This window comes from Vombatus ursinus, unplaced genomic scaffold, assembly GCF_900497805.2.
Source record: "Vombatus ursinus unplaced genomic scaffold, bare-nosed wombat genome assembly UNPS02014811.1, whole genome shotgun sequence".
Lineage (NCBI taxonomy): Eukaryota > Metazoa > Chordata > Mammalia > Diprotodontia > Vombatidae > Vombatus > Vombatus ursinus.
The window spans coordinates 11,911,218-11,931,934 of NW_020954589.1; the positions used below are offsets into that span (position 1 = coordinate 11,911,218).

At 43.3% G+C, this 20,717-nt stretch overlaps 1 protein-coding gene across 11 annotated transcripts in view; it reads left to right on the plus strand.

The window, feature by feature from the left end:
• PPARD (peroxisome proliferator activated receptor delta) overlaps positions 1-20,717 on the plus strand; it is a 70,445-nt gene that overhangs the window by 36,823 nt on the left and 12,905 nt on the right. For 8 of the 11 annotated variants that reach the window (XM_027876297.1, XM_027876305.1, XM_027876307.1 and 5 more), the window contains 2 exons: positions 17,800-18,036; positions 20,634-20,688. In XM_027876297.1, coding sequence (XP_027732098.1) covers positions 17,860-18,036; positions 20,634-20,688 — 232 coding nt within the window. In that variant the 5' untranslated portion in view covers positions 17,800-17,859. Of the gene's footprint in view, positions 1-422; positions 490-14,285; positions 14,381-17,799; positions 18,037-20,633; positions 20,689-20,717 lie in introns of those variants that run through there. The other 3 variants (XM_027876302.1, XM_027876304.1, XM_027876306.1) reach the window with 3 other exon arrangements.

Below are 20,717 nucleotides of genomic sequence, written 5' to 3' on the forward strand. Positions count from 1 at the left end.
TAAATCTTACTACAATTTTTCCAGAAGGGGAAAAATGTTAAATGCCTTGTTGGAGGCACACAGATCTAGAAGAATCTGATAGTAGTTTCATGGGCTTACATTTAGAAATAGCTTATCTCCTCCCACACTTAGAGTGTTATATATTTCCTATGCTTAGAAACCAAGAAGAATAGCACCAGCCATGTGAGATTCAGCTGATAAACAGGAAGAGAAAAAAAGCTATCCTCTCAGTTTTCTGTCACTGGCCCCCTTAGATAGCCGATAGCCTCTTCAGGCAGATGGTGCTTTCTCTGGCCATCTTTGGAATAAATTACTTGGCTGACTGTGTTACAAAGGTGAGTTGTCGATAGTGCTTGGCCCAGCCCAGACAGGGAAGTGTTAGCAAGCACCTCCTCTAACTGTAGCCAAACCCTGTAGTGCTTGGGACACAGCCCAGGGAATCTCAGACTTGGCTTTGTCGACCCAGGAAGGCAGCCTGAATGGAGAAAGGTATTCACTCAACCTGTACACCAAGGAGGAATGGGAGGGGAAGAGAATCTCGAACTGAGCCAGGCAGCAAGATTATTGTGGGTGGGAAGTACTTCCTGGTGGGTGCTGAAAGGATTGCTCAGCAGGGATTCTCCGGAGGAGAGCTCTTGAGATAACTGCTCCAAAGTCATTTATGTGAGATACAGGATTCTGGAGGACTGTATCAGGTTCGGTTCAACTCCAGCAGCCTCCTCCACAGCTGGGTTTTTTCTGCCTTAGATAGTAGGTGCTTGTTAACTCTTCCTCACAGCAGAGACCTTAGGTCTAGGTGACTGGCCGAAGAGATCCTGGCTTCATTTTCAGGTGTACCTGTGTGGAGGAAGGTTATCTTAGTGCGTAGGGAGAATGAGAGGAGTAGCTGGTCTGGAAGGTTTTAGTGCTCCTTTATAAGCCATTTTAAAGGTGATTGAGCTACCACTACTAGAGTTTGCTTTCTCAGTGCTTAATTGACTGGTCAGTCATTCCTAAAAGATATCCAGGAAAAAGATCAGAATTCCTGACTTTTCCAAAAGGCCAAGAGCCAGGGACCCAGTTGGGGAGCAAAACGTGCCCTGGGACAAGGAAGCGGCTGAGCTGAATGTGCTGTTACAATCCAGCTCTCAGGAAGTGAGACGAAATGATGTGTTCCCATTCATCTCTTTCAGAGAGACCTGTTGCCCTCCTGTTCTGGCTTTTCTGTTCCATTTGTGTCCTTGGTTACTGGGCAGATGGGTGTGGCTGAGCTGCAGTTTTTGCTCTGGGTGGCAAAGTGGGTAGTAATTTTGAAGATAGTGTGGGACTTAAGGAATAAAGTGTCATTGGGGAGTGACAGAGCCCTAAAGAGAAAATGTGGTACTTGAGCACAAATTCTAAATGGTTAGTCTAAACATTCAGCAAACACCAGCAGTTCCTCAAGAGGTCTTAAGTTTTTTTCTTTTACCTGGTGATTAAGGGATTGGGAAAGGGTATGTGTAAGAGTTTTCTCCAAACTGGGCAAAATTTTCAGGCTTGTCATCATTAAGTCACTTCATTACTTCAGGTTTCTCCAGTTCATCCATATTAGCATAAGTCTTCCTTCTCCTTTCTGTGCTGTGATTCTGGGAGCCTCAGAATGAGATCACCAATATAATTACCAGCACTGTCACTGAATAGGTATGCCAGCTGCTTCTCAGCCATTGTTGTCAGACCTGTGTAAATGCTAGTAGCTACTGAGTTCAGTGTCACTTAAATGACTTGTGCTAGGAGACCATGTGGTATCCTGATTTTGTTAGGACTCCTGGAGCTTTTTTTCATGACTGAATTCTTATAATTTCTTTATTGATTCTTTTTTCTTTAACGTCATTTATTTACAAATATGTCCTCTCACTCCTCCTATTCTCAGTGAAAGAAAGCCTTTTAACAAAAATTGAGAGGGAAAAAAAAGCAGTTCAGCAAAACCAAAACACATCAACCATCTCTGAAAGGATATGCAATTTGCCATTCTCAGAAGCCACCCCAACCTGTGCAATGAAGAAGGCTCCTTAATATTCAGACTGCCCTTTCTTTGATTCCATTAAATCCTGTTTTCTTTATCCTTTTACTCTTTTGCAACCACCCTAGTTTTCCCTTGCCTTCCTTGGGAGTTTATGTTTTTCAGATATTTGTTGACCAAGATGTCTATCTAGGACCTTAAAAATAAACCCAGGAGAGGGCCAGCATGGAAACAAAAGAGCTAAAAGCCAACATTAAAATGTTTTTGAAAATCTATCAGCTCTTGGAGTAGGGCAAAACTTTTCATCATATGGTAAATATTTGTCCTTAATTCATGATCTGCCTTCTCCCATATGAGCTTCAGGAATTTTGTTTTGAATTCAGTTCCAGACCTTTCTTGAGCACCTTATTTACAAGGTGCTGTGCAAGGCACTCTAAGAATGATACAAAGATGAACAAGACATTCTCATGATAGAGACATTAAAAACTCTTTTCAAATTCTTCATCTAAAAATGAGAGGGTTAAACTAGATGAGATCCTCTAATGTTCTTTTTTGGTTCAAAATTTGTAAAGGTAATAATTCAGGTTTAAACAGCATTTGAAGGTTTATAGCTTCTTCACTTATAATGACTCTGTAAGGTAAGTAGTATAAATATTGTCATTCCCATTTTACAGATGAGGAGACTTGAGTCTTAGGTTAAATGACTCGTCTATGTTCCCAAAGCTTTAATGTGTCAGAACCAGAATTCAAAACCATCTGTTGACTCCAAACCTGGTGCTTTTTGTACCATGCTATGCTGTCAATAACTATTCGCATGTAACTATGCCATGTAGTAGGGGGTTGTAAATGCTTAAGAAAAAAATACAAAGTCCTATAATCACAACTTCTGGCTGAGGGGAAACTGAGGCCCTAGAGGTTAAAGGACTCACCTAGAGTCAAATGCAGCAAGTACACTAATGACAGCCATGACTAGAAACTAAATCTCCTGACTGAATTGTGTTTTTTCCACTATGCCACCAAAGCTTTTTTCTCCTTTATAGGAAGGAAGAAATGCTATAGACCGTAGTTCACATTTGTATAGTGCATTAAGGTTTGAAAAGTGCTTCTGTCATCAACATTGAAGCACAAAGTGAGAGTGTTATAGAAAAAAGATGGTGAAATGTAGAGAGTAAGCTAGTACATTTAGGTGGATTCAGAATTGATTGGCCAGTTCTGCCTGAAGAATAATCATGTTAGCCAGGAGAAGAAGATGTAACAGTGGCCTTTTGCAAGGCTCTGTCCTTGGATTTGTCTTTTTCAACATCTTTACCAATAGCTTTGTCAAAAACAAAAATACATGGTTTGGAGATAGCACAAAGCTGGGAAGGATAGCAAAAACACTGGGGTAACAGAATTGGGAAGAGATTTGCAATGAAAGGAAAGACTTAGGACCAATGGATAAAAGGCAGACTTTGGTTAGTAGAAGGGAACACTTTGCCACAATTAGAGCTGTCCCACTATGGGCAGTAGGTAGCCTTCTATCATTGGACATTTTCAGGCAGGAGCCTAATAACTGCTATCAGAGATGATACAGAAAAGGTTCTTGAATTTCAAGGGAGGTTGGACTGACTAAGTTCCATTTCAGCTCTTAGGTTCTATGATGTGCCCCCTTTGTAAGGTTCATGAATGAATGCCAGTAAAGTGTTCTGGGAACCTTAAAAGAAATGTTACCCACCGTGTGGGTTCTGAACATGCCCTTACTAGGATCTAGAGCTTAAGAGTCTGTATGTAAAGATGCTTCCCTGGAGATACTGTTGACCAGCCCCTCAGTTCTGGAGACTTTCTTTTCCATTGATTTCTGTGACAGCACATGATCATGGTTCTCCTCCTTTGAGCGTTCCTTCACTTTCTTTTGCTGACTTCTCTCCTTCCTACTCCTTAAATGTAGGCCCATGGAGCTCCATTCTTTGTTGCCACACTCTTAATTTGGACATCTTATTTATTCCTGTGGTTTCAGCTGTCACCATTGTTCAGATGACTCCCAAATCTTTAGCCACAGTTTACCTTTATCTTAAGTACCAGTGGTACTGCCTGCTAGATATTTCTACCTGGATGCCACATTGGTACCTCATGTCTAAAACTGAACTCACCACTTTTCCTCCCTAGCCTGTTCTTTCTCATGACTTCCATATTTCTATTCAGTGGCTCCACTATTTGATCTCCAGGACTTGAAATTATGGAGTAATTTCTTTTTCTTTTCCATTTTTCTTGACCCTGACAGTCTGGTAAATTATTCTTTTAGAATATCTGCTTATTCCCACTATCTCCAACTTATTTGAGGCCTTTATTACCTTACAGTTAGTCTTAACTGATTCCTAAAGTACCAATTTGATCATGTCCCTCCCTTCAGAGACTCCATATTGGCAGCAGAATAAAGGTTTTTACTTAACCTGGAAATCTAGTCCTGTCTCTTGGCCACTTAGCTTCATCATTGTTCTCTGAACGCATCTTCCATCTTCTTGTCCCATTCTTCTCCTTGGAGTACTCATCTCCATCGAGATTCTCCATTTCTTTGAAGACTGGCACAGTTACCACCTTGTTCATAAAGCCTTTACAGAGAAGAGAGCCATCTCTCCTTTCCAACCCCAGTGTCCATAGAGCCTTGTATCATAGTCACTGGGTCTCAGGAGGCTACAAGGATAGGCCAACGCAGCTTGTTCTTCCTCAGGGTTGTAAACTCCTTGAAGGCAGGAACTTGGCTGCTTCTTCATTACATGCTGTCAGGTTGCTTTCTGTGGTGTGTCCCCAGCAATAAATCTTCCGCCTTGTGTTGGAGAGATCGTTCCTCTCTGCTTCCTCAGTACTTTCCCCGCCCCCTTCCTTGTCCCAGCACTTTTATGGCAATATATATTGACCCTGCTTTAAGTTGTATTTATTAGCTGTTTTTTTACAACGGAGTGGTAAGATTAGTTTCCTACTAGTGAGGAAATTCCGTGGACAAATGTGAGCCTCCTCCCCCCAAAAAAAATCCTGGTCTTTGCCTCGCTGCCCGAGAATCTGGAATTATTGAACCATTCTTTGTTTAAAGCATTGTTATGCACCCTCTGTCATAATAATTCTGGTTTGGCTCTTGGCTTGTCTCGTATCCTGTCCCTTTCCCTGGAAGTCAGGAAGTACTGATGTTTTCCCATTTCTAACCTAAGTCGCTGTTCATGATCTGTTGGGGAGGAGCAGTGAGGGGGGTGGATCAGAGGACTGCAGTTCCTCTCAGCAATCCTGCCCGCTCTTGTGGCCTTGCTCTTTGTCTTTGCCATCAGCCTTTATCCTCTCCCTTAACATTTCACTGATTCATGGGTAACCAGTGAAGAGCTTCCTAAATTCATTACCCCCACAGCGGTAACATGACACAGTGGATAGAACTCTGGATTAGGAGTCAGGAAGATTGGGGTTCACATTGTGCCTTTGATATTTAGCAGCTGTGTGAATTTAGACAAATCATTGAATTTCTCTGATTCTCAGCTTCTTTATTCTGTAAAATGGGGTTAATAATAACAATATTAATTAATTAATTAACAATAACAATAATAACAACCTCATGGTGTTGTTACAGAGTCCTAGTGATATATTGTGTGTAAAGTGCTTTTCAAACCTTAAATATCAGGTAATGTTATTATTGTTATTTTTAATAAGGGTGAGGCTTCACGCCCAGAATTTGCCTGCCTCTTACCCTGGGACATGAGTGTGTGAATGCCACAAAAATGGAAGCAGCACATGCTCTCACCCTCTGTGCTCAAGTCAATGTCCAGAAGCCCTGGATGGGCATGAAGGGGTCATTGTGGAAGGAGTTCAGAAACGCTCTGAATTGTCACTGCCTTGGCGGGGGGTCATTTCTGGTTAAACTTGCCATGCTGATTGATTCTCTCATGGAACATTTTCAAGTTGTTATCTCTGTTTCTTAGATATTTGTGAGTATGTCAGGAGAGTGGTTTTGTATTGTCTTAGACAGGAAAGGGAAGCAACCCCCACCGCCATCACTCCTCCTGCATTTTACTCACTAGTTGATTTAGGGTGGCAGTGGGCAATGGACTTCTTGGAAAATCTTAAGGGATGTGATATAATTTGAGGGGAGGGAGGGCTGTGACTTGAAGAATGAGGCAGATGGATGGTTCTGAGGTAGTGGGTTGTTTGAGGGGATCTTAGGTCATTCAGTCCATGTTCCTGACTCCAGGGAGAACTGAACTTTCAGTAAGCAAATATATTCATGAAGCTTACACACTACTAGTTCAGTACTCAACCGTTTATTTATTAAGGGCCTACTCTGTGCAGAGCAAGTGCTGGGACAAATCCAAAGTTTAGATTAAGATCTGATCTCAACCCTCTAATAGAAAGATAAGACAGATAGCAATAATGTACAATGTTATGTAAGTACATCAGGGAAGAAAAGAAGCCCTTTATGAAGTCCAGGGAAGAGCAAGTAATGAGGGACTTAGCTAAACCATCTAAGGAATATCCTTTTCTATAGAAGAGGAGGTGTCATAGGTTGGAACATAGTATGAAAGAACCTGCCAGTTCTGAATCCACTTAACTGTACTAATATCGAACCCATCTCTTCAGCCTCTAAGAATTTAAAGTCCTAATAAAACTGGACCTCCATCCAGTGTATCAGAGGCCCTAGGGGAACAAGGGGAAAAGAGGTGGGTGTTCTGGGTCCCCATAGCCTTTAAAACATGATAAATACTTTTTTAAAAAAAATCTGGGAGATTGGAATTGTGAATGATGGAACTAGAAGGAACTTCAGGCATTGAGTCACAGAAATTCAGAGTTAGAAGGGACATCAGTGGCCATGTTGGCCAAACCCTTTCTGAAAACAAATTCTTCCGACAGCACACACGTAGTCATCCAGTGAGGGGAAGCCCACTACCTCCGGAGGCATTCCGTTCCACTTTTGGTTAGCCCTCATTGTTAGGAAGATTTCCTGACATTAAACCTAAATTTACCTCTTTGTATATATAGATCCTGGTTCTGTCCAGTGAGGTTAAAGAGAACAAAAAAAAAATCTTTCTTCATGAAAGTTCCCAAGTACTTGTCTATGGGAGCCTTCTCCTCTTAAGGCTCAATCTTCATTTCCTTCTACAGAACCTCTTATGGCACAAACCCAAAACTATCTACTCTAATCTCTTCATTTTACCAAGGCCCAGAGATGGAAAGTGATTTGCCTAAGAACACATAGTGGCAGAGCTGAGACTAGAGCCCAAGTGTTCTGACTCTACAGCCTAGTGTTCTGTCCCCAACATCATGCAGTCTCCATTTTTTATGTCTGACTGGCACCCCCAGCTTCAGGCTTGTTCCATTGTACGTTTATCCCTCTATCTGATCATTTTTCCTCTCTTCTTCCCCTCATCCTAATGGCAGATTTTTCTAGGGCTTCTGCTTCCATCTTCCTGTTTCAGTTGAGTGAGTAAAGATGGCAGGTAGTAAGTAACTTAGCCTCTCAGTTGGCCTTGCCTTTCTGAGCATTCTGAAAACTGAAAGCCAAGGACAACAGAAAACCTGAATGACTCCTTAGTGTGCAGGAAAAGGACTCAGAGGGATCTCTCTTCAGATTTTGTTCCCACTGCCCCTCAGCCTGGCTTTTCCAGGTAATGGAGACAGAGCAGTTGCTTCCAAAGTCTATACTGTTCCAGCCCTCCAGGTTGTTGTTATACTGAGTCTGCTTCCTGTCTCAGACCCTGAAAGCAGCTCTCTTTCTTCTTCTCCTGAGCTCTCCACCTTCTTCTCCTGGTATGGTACTCTTAACAGCTCCACATTGTGCTTAGAACATTACCATTTAGCTTTGTATTTGGTACTTTTGTGGTACAGTTTCCCAGATATGGGCTGGGTTGTTTCTTCTTCCTTTAAGATGCTCTGTACTCTGCTAGAAAGTGGGTACAGCCAGTGAGCCTCCTTCTGAGCCAGGAGCAATGTCCCTTCTTTCACACCCAAATAGTGGCTCCAAGTGTGGGGCTTTTGCCTTACTGGTGCCCAGGCTTCCCTATTGCAGTATATCCTGGGCCAGTCTCACCAGCCTCCTGACAGAATCCTCTAAGGAATACTGCTCTTGTCTCATCTCCTCCTCTCTGCCTTTCACAGCCTGCAGAGTTCTCTTTGGTTTGCCAAAACCTCAAAAATAACATCATTTCTTTTTTTTTTTTTTAAATTTTCAAATTCAATTTTATATTCAGTTCCAGATTAATGACATCATTTCTAACTGGGGTTTACTGACCCCTTCCCCAGAATAGATATTGGGAGCCTGCTTAGTGTCCATCCTCCAACCTACTGACTGTTCAGGGCAAATGAGAGGAGTCAGTGGGTCACAGATAGCCAGAGCCTTCCTTGAATTTAGAACTAAACAAATGGCTGGACTCAGAGAATGCTATTTAGTGATTCCATGTCATTTTAGAAGGAGACCTCCAGTGAAATGGCCCATGGATTTCTTCAGCCCTGTAATGTTTAGCATTTTTATCAGTATTTATATAAAGGCATGGACTCTATCCTGATCAAATTTGCTATTAACACATAGTTGGGAAGGATGGTTAGTACACTAGATGACAGAACTGGGATCCCAAAAGATCTTGATAGGTCAGAACATTGGGCTGAAGCCAGTAAAATAGAATTTAATTATAGGCATAAAGAAGAGCTAAAATTCTCCAATTTCTTTTTGCTTTCCTCATACTTTTGATTCCTCAACCTTTTAACTTGGGTTAAAACAAACAAAGAACTTCACAAGTACAGGATGGCAAAGATAGGTTTGTCTGAAAAAAAAATTGGGGTTTTAGTGGACTGCAGGTTCAGTGTAAGTCAGCATTGTGATAGAGAAACCACAAATGCGGACGTGATCTTGGGCTGCATTGAGGGAGGCAGAGCTGTTGGCCCCATTGTACTTTACCCTGGTCAGACCACACACAAGTGGAGGATCATGTTCAGTTCTGGGTGCCAGAGTTTAGGAAGGACATTGATAAGCCAGAAAATGGGAAAATGTGCAGTAGAGGGAAACCAGGATGGTGAAGGGCTCTGAGTCCATTGCCATATGAGAATCAGATGAAAGAACTGGAGGTCTTTAGCTTGAAAAAGAGAAGAGTTGGAGGAAGGAAGAGACTAATAGCTGTCTGCAAGTATTTGAGGAACTGTCAAGTGGTAGAGCAATGAGTAAAAGTTGGAAGAGAGCCAAATATAGGCTTAATGTCAGGAAAAAAAATTTCCTACAGTTGGGAGCTAGGCTGCCTCCAGGGGTGGTAGCTTCCTCCTCATTGAAGGTCTTCAAGAGGCTAGGTAGAAAAATAATCTTTGGGGATAGGTGAGGGTGTTTGAAAAAGGGAAGCCTACATTATGGTGTAATTCTCCCTCCCCAAGCAGAAACCCCCTCCAGTTCCCTGTAGGAAGAAACCTAGTGTTGTTCTCCCTTTCATCCCTGGGAATAGATACCTGTCTCCTCTTACTCTATCACCTCTGCCTTTTTTCAGATCCCAGAATTCACTGCATGGCTGCCTGAGCCTCTTAGAAGTGACATTACTCTCAGTTGACCCTTCAGCATGTAAGCAGCCTCTGTGTCGATCAGCCTCCCTCCAGAAGACACATGAGCCAGTGGCTTACTCCCAGCAACCCAAGGGTCAAATCTGGCTGCTCACTCACCCAAACTCTGTGTCTTAGATCGTACATACCATCCTGAGTTGGGTATTGATGTGTGTCTTATCTTCTACTCCCACCCCCAGAAAATGGTGGCTCCACCCCTATGGTGGCTTATACTTCTCTGTCAGGGCCCAGAGCATGAACATTGTACTGTTTGCACATGAGGATTCAGTGCTGTAAGATGGAGACAGGATGTACTCCTCCAGCTGTTTCAGGGCAAGGTGAGAAGCAGCCTTTTTTGGAATGCAGGTGATCATCAAGGCCATTTTTATTTTTTAAACAGATCTTCACTCATCTCTACAAAAAATCCTTCTTTACCCAGATTTACCTTTTCTTCATAGGTCTTTCTGTATTTCATCTTTAGTTTAGGAGTCAAGTTGTTTCCCTAGATGGGGAGAGAAAAAAGGCAGTGTGGGAAATGGCATCTGACTGGGAGTCAGGGGGAGCTGAGTTCTGCTACTCACTACCTCTGTGACCATGGGCAAGTCCCTTCTCTGAACCTCAGTTTTTGGATCTGTAATAACTACCTTACAAGGTTGTTGTGATGCTCACATGAGATAATTTATGTGAATCCTTTTTTGGACTCTAAAACAATATGTATATGTTTATTATCATTTGGTTCAAGTTACTTTCCCTCTCCAGGTCTCAAGTTTTTCATCTATAAAGTGGGTTAAATGATCATTCTGGCTCTAAATCTTCTGATCTTCTGTATCCTCTTTGGATTTACTTTGAGTATTATACAGTGTAAGCTTCTAGGATATTGCGAATAGTTTTGTAACCACATTGGTATGGATTCATCCTGAATGTAGAAAGGTCACAGGCACCTTGTGCCTCTGATAAGGTGGCAGGATATTGACTTGATTTGGCACGTAGAGAGAAGAGAGAGCTCGAGAGTCATTGGCCTGGAAAAACTAGGACACGTTTCTTAGATGGAGGCTGCTGCGTTGGGCATCTTGGTTTAATGATTGAAAGAAAGAGGGGGAAGGGAACAAAGAGACTGTGGAAATATCAGACTGATGCCATCTCCTCGGAGAGCAATAGCTACGCCTTCCTTCATCTTTTCACCAAAGCTTGGAGGACACCCCTTGAGCTGGGCTGGGTTAAGGAAGATAGCTACAGTGACCAAGTCAACTTCAAGGGGAGGTAGTAGAGAGTAACTTAAGCAGGGAAAGAGAAGAAACTGCTCTGGGTGGCAGATTCCTATCTGGTTATCTCAGCTGACAGGGAGATTCTCTTGGTCACCTGAGTTGAAGTCCTTGACTTGAGCATCTATCAAGAGAGGCAGCAGGCACGAGAGACCTGGGTTCAAGTCGCAGCCCTGACTCCTTGTAACCATGAGCAGTTACTTCATTTCCCTTTAAAATGCAATTCATATTTCACAAAAGTGTGAGGATTGCATGAAATATCATGTGTAACCACCATCATCAAGTTGCACACTTAATCAGCTGTTGCATATAGCTAAGATAAGCAAGTGCTGAACACCAGCAGGGGATGAAAACACCTTCATTAGTGAAGCAAAAATCCTCCTCCCACCTTCTGGCCATCCCTGAAACACACTCAGCCAGTCCAGATTGCTGAATGTAGTCATTTCTGCCTCCCTAATTGGATTGACAGTGGATTGGCAGCTTGGTGGTTCCTGTAATAGTGCTCCTATCACAACACCGCTATATTACATGTCTCTAGTGATCAGAAACCTTTGACTCCCCATTGACCGCTGACATGGCATAAATGACTGATCCTATCATCCAAGGCCCTCCACAGTCTGGCTCTAACCTTCAGTTCCAGTGTTGGCTCATCCTCTTTTCTTTCACAGGTTGTGTTGCTGCCACCTGGGCCATCCACTGTCCCCAGTTCTTGCCTTGCCCCCTCTAGACCTAAACTTTTGCTCACATGTTCCCCATGCCAGGAATGGCCTTCTTACCATCCATTAAAATCTTTCCCTTTTCTCAGGACTTACCTCTGTTGCCGTTTCCATGAAGACTTTTCTTTATCCCCAGCCCCCAGCTCTTAGTACTGTCTGGGCCTCTGCTTTTTGGTGCACTTTTAATTATAAGCTCCTTAAACTGTGTCTTATTTCATCATTGTACTTCCAAGTGCCTCACCTAGAATCTTGCAAGTAGTTGGCACTTAATAATTATTAATTTAATTAATTCTAGACTTAAAAGGTATCCTTGCTTCTGTGAGTCTGACCCTATGATACAAAACTGGAGCCAGGACCATATCCTTCTTCCTGACCCAGGTTACCTCTCACTACTCTCTTAACCCACTCTCTATTCTAGCCAAACAGGTCTTTCGGCTGATGTTAAAATATGACTTAAGTTTGTATACCTCAGTGCCATTCCAGCTGCCACCCCTCCTGCCTTGAATACTCTCTCACACTTCTGCATATCCTTGAAGGCCCAGTCCATCTCTCCCCTGCCTTCTCCATGCAGCCTTCCTTTGTGTGTTCCTCCCCAACCCCATCCCATAGGGCCTTCCTTACATGTGATAGGTGCTCAGTCCTTGGTACTAAGCTATCCCCATGAGAACCTGAAGCTTATTCCATTCTTCTGAGTTCCACACCCTCCTCAGACTTTTAGTACTGGAAAGGCCCGGGGCCTAACACTCCCCTAACCAGCCCCAACCGAACGCCTAGGGACAGGTTTTGGCAGGAGCTGTAGTGCTGACGCATTGTGTTGCCATCTCCCTTGTATTCATTCATCCCTGGCCTCCCTGCCCTTAGCAGGCTCAGGCTGCACTCTCCGTAGGTCTGCAGTCTGCCCATGGGGAGCTGGGAAGCTCTGCTTCCTGCTTCACGGTTTTGGGTGTGCCAGATGCAGGGAGCTGCCAGAGGTGAGGCAGACTGGCCCTGAATGGAGGTGGCCGGCTCAGCCATTGGCTGTTATGTTCTCCTCCTAGTCAGGAAGAGTCTTGTTTGTCTGTGTGCTTGCACACCTGTGTTTGCTCACTCTCTCTGGCCCTGGAGCCCCTCAGGTTAGGCTTTGACAATTTATAGGATCCTAGATGCAGAGCTGGAAGGGACCTGGCCAGCCGGGCCAACTCCCTTATTTTACAGATGTGGAAACTAAAATTCAGAAAGGTTGCTACTTTCCTACAGTCGCTTAAGTAGTAAGCCTCTGAGGCAGGATTAAACAGTGTGTGCGGGGATGAAAAACTCTAAGTCTTGCCTTCAAGGAGCTTGTAGGGGGTGGATAAAGACACATACAATAGGTAGGATCCTAGGTGGAATGTGATAAGGGGCAAGGAAGAGAATCTTTTCAACTTCCCTCTGTAACATAAGTGAGCATTTTAGAGGAGCTGTGCCTATGACATTTGTCTGCCTTGGGAGCATTCAGAGGATTAGGTCAGTTTCATTCGACAGGTATTTATATAGGGCATTTTATATGTGGAACACTGCTAGGCTTTAAGAGGATCCAAAGTTTGGATAGAGACAAAGTCTCTTCCCTCAGGGAGCGTAAGAGTTTAATAGAGGGTTGTGACATGTTATATATAATACTAGTAAAAATAATATAGAATATTATATAAACAGTGCTGTGTGAGGTCTAAGAGGAGGAAGGCTATTGCCAACTAGTGGATCAGGGAAGGTTTCATAGGAGAGGTTGAGATTTTGTGGCAATTAAAAATGTTTGAGGGGCAGCTAGGTGGTGCAGTGGATAGAGCACTGGTCCTGAAGTCAGGAGGACCTGAGTTCAAATCCGACCTCAGACCAAACACTTGACACTTACTAGCTGTGTGACCCTGGGCAAGTCACTTAACCCCAATTGCCCCCCGCCAAAATGTTTGAGAGACATAATTCCTGGGTAATTTAATCATTTTGTTAATAAGGCCAGCACATTATTAATAAAAGGACGGTATTTGGCCATCTCTCTTAGACCAAAGACCCCTAAATGGCAGTGGGCTCGCAGTTTATATGCCCTTTGAAGAGTAGGTGTTCCCGAGGGGTGCCTGATTAACTCTGATTGGTTAACACAATGGGAGGTGGGCAGTCTTGGGGTAGGTGACAGGTCATTCCAATCTTGGTCAAAGAGACATCAATCTCCATTTCATTTGTCTTGATAATATGGAGAATCAACATTTTCCCTGACCTGTCTGAGCAGACACAATAAGCAGGAATATACCTATTAGCTCAAACTTAGAATTTCTTTTACTGTCTGATTAGATCATGGCCTGGGTAAATCTCTAAGAGAGATTTCCCACACTGGTTGGTTTCTGGATGAGGAAGTAGAAAAAGGGAAAAACCTTGGTACTGATTTAATGGTTATTTAGTGTGAGAGAAATAATTAATTTCTCACAATTTCAAAGAATGGGACTTTGAAGAATTTGACTGGGGGAAAGAAGGGAAGGGGGCAGGAAACAGGGAGAAATTCTAGGCATAAAGAATAGCAAAAGCAAAGGCGAGGCAGAAACTTGGGCCAGAGCAGTGGTTCTTCTCATTCCTCATTGTATTTGGGGAATGGGGCAGCCTGGGAGTTTGTTTTGCAGGAAATTCCTTCCTTGGAGAATTCACTCTCTGTTCTGACAGGCCGCCTGGTAGCCCTCAGCCTGTCCTCCCAGTACTGACTCTGAGGAGGGAGGGAGCCACTGCTGGGGGTGTGGCTTGCATGATCAGGAGATACCAGACTACCAAGTGGTGCTATGGGGCAGGGAGAGGGCGTAGAAACTTTAACCAGAATGAGATGGAGGTGTAGTCAGTGCTGAGCCCTCGTGGGAGGCAGCAGCGACCATGCCGAAGCTTGTTGCAAGGGCCTGTTATTTTTGGTGAGTGTGCTGAGGAGAGGAAGTGGAAGGAGGGGTTCAGTTGTGGGAGAGGGAGGATGGGATACCTCGGAAAACATAGGCTTTGGATCTGGTTCCTGTGTAGTTTGAGGGACTTTGTCCAGGTTGTCATTTCTACCTGAGGCTCAGCAAGCTGGAGATACGGGTGAGATTGTATACTTTATTTTGCCTCAGTTTTCCATTGCCATTGTCTGTAGATTGGTGGTTGGCAGAGCAATAATAAAGAGAATATAAAGATGAATGGCTTTGGCAGAACCCAGACTGGTTGCAACATGCCAGTTAAATATAAATACTTAGCAACCGAGGTCTGTGGGTTTTTGTCCCCCAGACTGAAGCCATCTGCTCAGTCATGCTAGAGACCTCAAGGAAGCACAACTGGAGCAAACACCCACATCTGGAGAGGAAAACAGGCTTTCATGGTCCTGGCACTGAGCCAAAACTTTTAGCTAGGAGCCCCAGAACCACTCCAGGAGCCCGAGCTGGTTTGGTTTCCCACCACAAAGCTTGAGCACAAATCGAGCCATTGCCCTAAAATGTATAGCAAACTGATGTTTACAGAATACTTTGTGATTCCTTAAAATGGGAGCTCCTAATTGTCTTTTAACTGTGACTATCTCATCAGACCAAGTCCTGGGTGGGAGCCTTGATTTCATCCCCTGCACCACCTGTGTCCTCCTGGACCTCATTTACTTAGTTTGTTGGCACCCCTTGTACGCAGGATGTTCAGTCTTTATGTCCAGCCCGGTTTCCTCACCTCTTCAAGCCTTCCTCACCTGTGTACCAGGCATTTCCACTTAGATGCTTGCCAGTACCTAACACTGAAACGATCTAAAGCCCAGGTGATTATTTCTACCCTCCTCCCAGCTTCACTCTCATGGTGGCCCGTGCCTTGCATAAACTTGGAGCCACGTGTAAGGCAGCACTGTAAGTAGTCTTGGTTCATGCTCCACATCCAGGCTGTTGCCTGTGCCTGTCAGTTTTCTTCTTCCTCATTACATTTCTCAAATTATTCCTCTCCAATTCTACAAGCACAGCCCAAGCTCATGCTCCAGTTACTTCACACCTGGATTACTACAACAGCTTTCTCAGGGGCTTCTCTCACTTCCAGTCCATCCCACTCAAGGCAGCAAGGATCTTCTTGTTCTAAGGTCACATCTTTCTTTCTGGTTCCTTAGTTTCTTTTCAGATTAATCTCAGATCAGATTAAAACTACTAAGCATGAATTTTAAGCCCTTACCCAAAGGATGTTCTTGCCTGATATGCTCAGTACTCTAGCAAGGTCATCTAGACCACAGGCATCAAACTCATGGCTGGGCAAAACTCCATTGAGGCCCAACCAGATTAAAATATAATTGGGAAATGTTTAACAAAGGAAATAAAAATATAATACAACATAGATATAATGTTAATTTGTGGTTTTCTAAATCAATATGTGGCCCACAGAGATTTGTTTGTATTTGAGTTTAACAGAGCTGGTCTAGACCCTCTTGCCTTTATGATAAAGATGAGTAATGGCTTTTTTAGAATGGGCTTTGTTAGGAGTAGCTGAACCTTGGGGTTATCACTGTCCTGAAGTCTGACCCTCAGCTTTGCAGGTTCAGAAAATCTAGCTTATTTAAATAAATTCACCTGGGGTGATGCTGATTACTTTAGGGAGCTAATTCACACCAGCCAAACTCACAAGAAACTTTATTAGTCTTTTTTTTTTTTTTTTTTTTTTGGTGAAGCAGTTGGGGTTAAGTGACTTACCTAGAGTCACACAGCTAGTGAGTGTTATGTCTCTGAGGCCGGATGTTATAAATCTTAAAGCCAGTTTATTAATTTACTGAAGTGGTGGTGGCTGAAAATGAGGAGTATAAAAAAATACAAATTTTTTAAAAAATGAAGTGGAAGTTGGAAGTGTAACTTTGCAGGAACCAGAATACCTGAGCCTGCTATTCATTCAGGGTGTCCCTTCTCCAGTATCAAGATACTTGGGAAACTAAATTAGTAATTAGAAAGCTATATAACCATCGGGAAATTGAAACAAAAGGATGTTGAATAATTTTGAGGGATATGTCATTTAAACTACGATAAAATCTGGTGAACTACAACAGTTCCATTGTGGAGTATATCTTTCTAATGACCTAATATTTTTGACCCAAATTGCTGAAACTTGCTAGTCATAGAAAGGGCATTGACCTCAGACTCTGAAAAATTTGAATTCAAATTTTTGTTCTGATACTTAGTTATATGACCTTAGGCAAGTCATCTTTTTTTTCCTTAGTTCTGCAAAAAAGGTTATAGGGCTTGCACTCCTTGCCTCACAGGGTTGTTGTGAGTAAACCATAAAGCCCCCGTTAGAAAAAAATTAAAATTAAGTATTGGACTGTATAGTATAAACTGATAATTTCCTGTTCTCTAGCTCTTCTTCTAGATTCCACAAAAATGACCACCTATCACCATCCTGATCAGTTTTGCAACCATCAATTTGTACCTAACAGTATTCAGTATTTTCCATTCTTTCTAAAATGAGAACTGTACACACACCACCTCTCACCCTGTCTTCTGGCTTCAGAGCAATGTCTGTCAATGGTACTTGTTCAGTTTGGATGTAGGAGAGGTTCCTCCTTGAGAAACTTGAACTTCCTGTCTTGTTGCGTATCCAGGTGGAGAGAGAGCATAGTGAAAGTGAGAAACACTGGAATTGGTGTTGGGAGAGACTTGGGTTCAAATCCTGACTCTCACACTTATTTCTCTTTGAGCTTATTTTTTCTCACCTATCAAATAAATGGAGATAATAATGCTTCTATTGCCTTCCTCACAGGCTGGTTGTGATGACAATGCTATTTGTTTCCAAATCTCCTCCTGGATTTAAAAAAATATATTATATAGATTGAAATAATTATCATGACCTTGAACCTCACAAATTCTTCTTCTCAGAGTATGGGATCATGGGACTCCAAGCCCTGTATTCATCCTTTGAAATGCCTGCCCTTGATTCCTGGGAAGCAAATGATAACATAAGACTTTCACTCTCAGGTTGAATTGAACTCTGTAGATACTTGACTCCCATTTTGATGGATGGGCAAGGTGCTTCTGAAGAGGCAGAAGAAGAGGGTAGCTATGCTTTTCTGGCCAGTGAAGCTCTTCTCAATCCCACAGTCCCCAATTCACCATCAGCAGGCAGAAATGACAAAGAGTGGGAGCGAAGGGAGTGCTAACTGTGGGAATATGTTCAAGAAGACTCTTTAGTCCTGCTTTAATAAGAGCAGGAGGTCTGTCTGTTCTTCCTCAGCTGTCTACCTGTTATCTCAGGCATTCCAGAGTGGGAGTACTGCCCCCTGAGAATGGACCCCTGGCTAGCTGCCATTCCCCTGCCCTGCTTCTGGTAACCTTGTTTCCCTTTCTCTTCTCCCTAGGCTAAAAGAAAGCCCCCTATAGAGGTCCACCTGTGAACAGATACAGATGATGCCAGAACTATGACAGGGCCGGCAGGCGTGGCACTGAGGGCTGATCAACCATGGAGCAGCTACAAAAGGAAGTACTTGAGATCAGGGAAAAGGAGGAGAAAAAGGAAGTGGTCGTGGCAGAGGCAGAAGGAGCTCCAGACCAAAATGGGGGACCAGAGAGTTCACTTCCTTCCAGCAGCTATTCAGGTAAGGGGGAGGAGGCTAGAACCTAGGCAACAGATGAACCAAAGGAAGGGAAGGGAGCTGTAGGGTGATGCAGAAAAAGGCACTGTGGGGACAACAAGGGATCAGGCCACTTTGCCCTGCCACCAAGTTTTCTGCTGCTTGGAACAATTGGACATTTCCAGAAATCAGGAGCCTGGTAACCTGGTCCTATCCTTCCATCCTTCTGTCTCAGGAAGACCTCAGAGAGAAGGTTTCTAGCTATTGCACTTTCCTGAATACTTTCTTTGTGCACTACCAATGGGTGCTCTTTTTTAAAAATTGTGAGTGGACAACTGGGCTGCTTCAGTAAGATCACGGGATGACCCTGTGTATGAGAAAAATTTATTGTCATAATCAAATAAAAATAAAACTTATAGCAACTAATCTGATGCAAAGATCATAGGATGACCCTGTGTATGAGAAAATGTTATTGTCATAATCAAATAAAAATAAAATTTATAGCAGCTAATTTGATGCATTGGTAACTCTGGTATTACGATGTGACAATTGTGCGCAGATGTTCAGAGATTCAGAGCAGTAGCTATAATCCAGTACCATTTTCCCATAGTCAAACCAAATACTTTTCTTTTTTTACTTTATTTCTCTAGGCCTTATAATCAGTGGCAGTCTTGTTCTCCCTGATGCAGTGCATTGCTTAGTCATTATTACTACACACAAACACAGAAACACAACATAAATTAAAAGACAGAGTTTTTTAGTTGAAGTTCACTTGCTTCTCACACATCGTTTCCCCCTAGTACTCCTGGCCAAAAGTTCCCTGTTCTCTGTCCATTCACTCCTCTCCTGCCATTCCTTTCTGTTGCCTCCCTTCTGGCCACCAAATTTGAAGAGTGCTTAGGTACCACATCCACCTACTTTTTGAAGCTCCCCGAGGTGCCCAAGCTGTTGAAGCGGCAGGAACTGTGAGCTCTGCCACTAGGGATTGCTTGAAGTCCTGGGGTGGGGGCGAAGGAAGGTGACAGTATGATCACCATTCAGTTGTGAACGGGTATAGAACATCCTGGCTATTGGTGGTGACACAGGAGAGAACAGTTTAGGATGGGTTCTAGATTCCTGTAATTTGAGAGTGTTAGAGCATAGGGATGGGAAGAGACATGTTACTAAAAGGAGGGTAAGAAAGGGCCCCTCAATCAGGAGGACCTGTCCCAAGGAGAGCAGATTCCTGGGGCAAATGCTGCAAGAAACCACTGATGCCAGGGCATGCTTCTCTTCATATCTGGCATGTCCCCAGGGATAGATATTCATCAAGTGTAGCTGCTCCTGCTCCTCAGGTGAGTAGGAATGGCATTTGGCTTGGAGGTGATCCAATTACAAGTCCTCACAATCTAGGGCCTCTCATCCCAGGTGTCCCAAAATGACTAGCTTTAGGCCTAGTTGCTAGCCTCAGGCCTAGTTGGATTTTGAGGGCAAAGACAAGCCCCCTACTCCAACCTGTTGGCTGATTCCTTAAATTCCTTTAACTGAGGAGCAGCAAGCCTTTCATTTCACAATTAGGTAAGTCTTTTCAGAACAAATATGGTAGGGGTTGGGGTGGGGAAGGGGTGTCAGTCAGCAAATCTGTCACTGACTTCGATCAAGTCCTTTCTCTTTTGATAAAGAAGAATGGGCTAGAAAGCAAGAAAACATTGTGTCCCTGGAGTACTGTAGTGACAGTGTGTCTCCTCAGGAGAAGAGGGAGTAAAAAATGGAAGCTGGGGCTACCAAATTCATCTACTTTTGCAATTTTGCCTAGAGCTTGCCATGTTTATCTTCAGTTTTGCTCAGGCAAACAGTAGCTGGTGTTCACAGGTATGTTATTTCCTGTTCACATTGGCAGCTAAGTGGGCATGTTGCCCACCATCCTTAGGCCTTAGAAGACAGACTTGCCACTTGTGAGTCAAAGTGGCATGTTTGTGCTGGAGCTGGCACTGGTTAGGAAGAGAAGGCCAAAAAGCTAGGTCAAGTCTAGACTGAGAGTCAGCCCCTACAACGCATGCCTTAGGAACGACTGCATCATCGGGGTCTTCTTTTTTTTCAGGTGACCACTGGGACAGGGAGTGTCGCATGCCACCCCAGCCATGGTTTCTTTCTTGCTTTCTTCTACAGTACTGTGCATTTAATAAATTCTTGTTTATTAATGAATTAATAGTGAAATGGGAATGGCACGGGTTGAAAGTTTACTTTGGTCTAAAGTAGAGACAGGAAGGTGTTTATTGTACATTAAAAGGAAAATGCAGAAGAGAATCATAAAATACTCTGTTAGCCTACAGGTTTTGACTAATGCTGTGCCTGAGCACAGTTCTTTCTGACTGTTTAGCCCTCTCCCCTCTCTTTAATGTCCCTTGACCTTTCAGGCATAAAGAAGGGCTCAAAGAATGTGAAGAATGTAACTGTCATTTACGTGGTCACGTAGTCATCTTTGCCCAGATCTCTGTGCCCCAGGCAGCCATAGCATAATTTAATAGCACAAGACTTTTCTCAGGAACACATATGGGAAAAGCCACCTGGATAACTAGTCTAGGCCTCTCCTTTGTTGTCACTAAAAGGTCTCAGCTGACTCTCTTGCTTTTCCCTTCTAGCCCAGTCAGTGCTGCTGCTATGGTATAAGGGCCAGCCTAAAACACCATTCTAGAGGTGAGGGTTTTCTCTGCTTTTTCTATGTT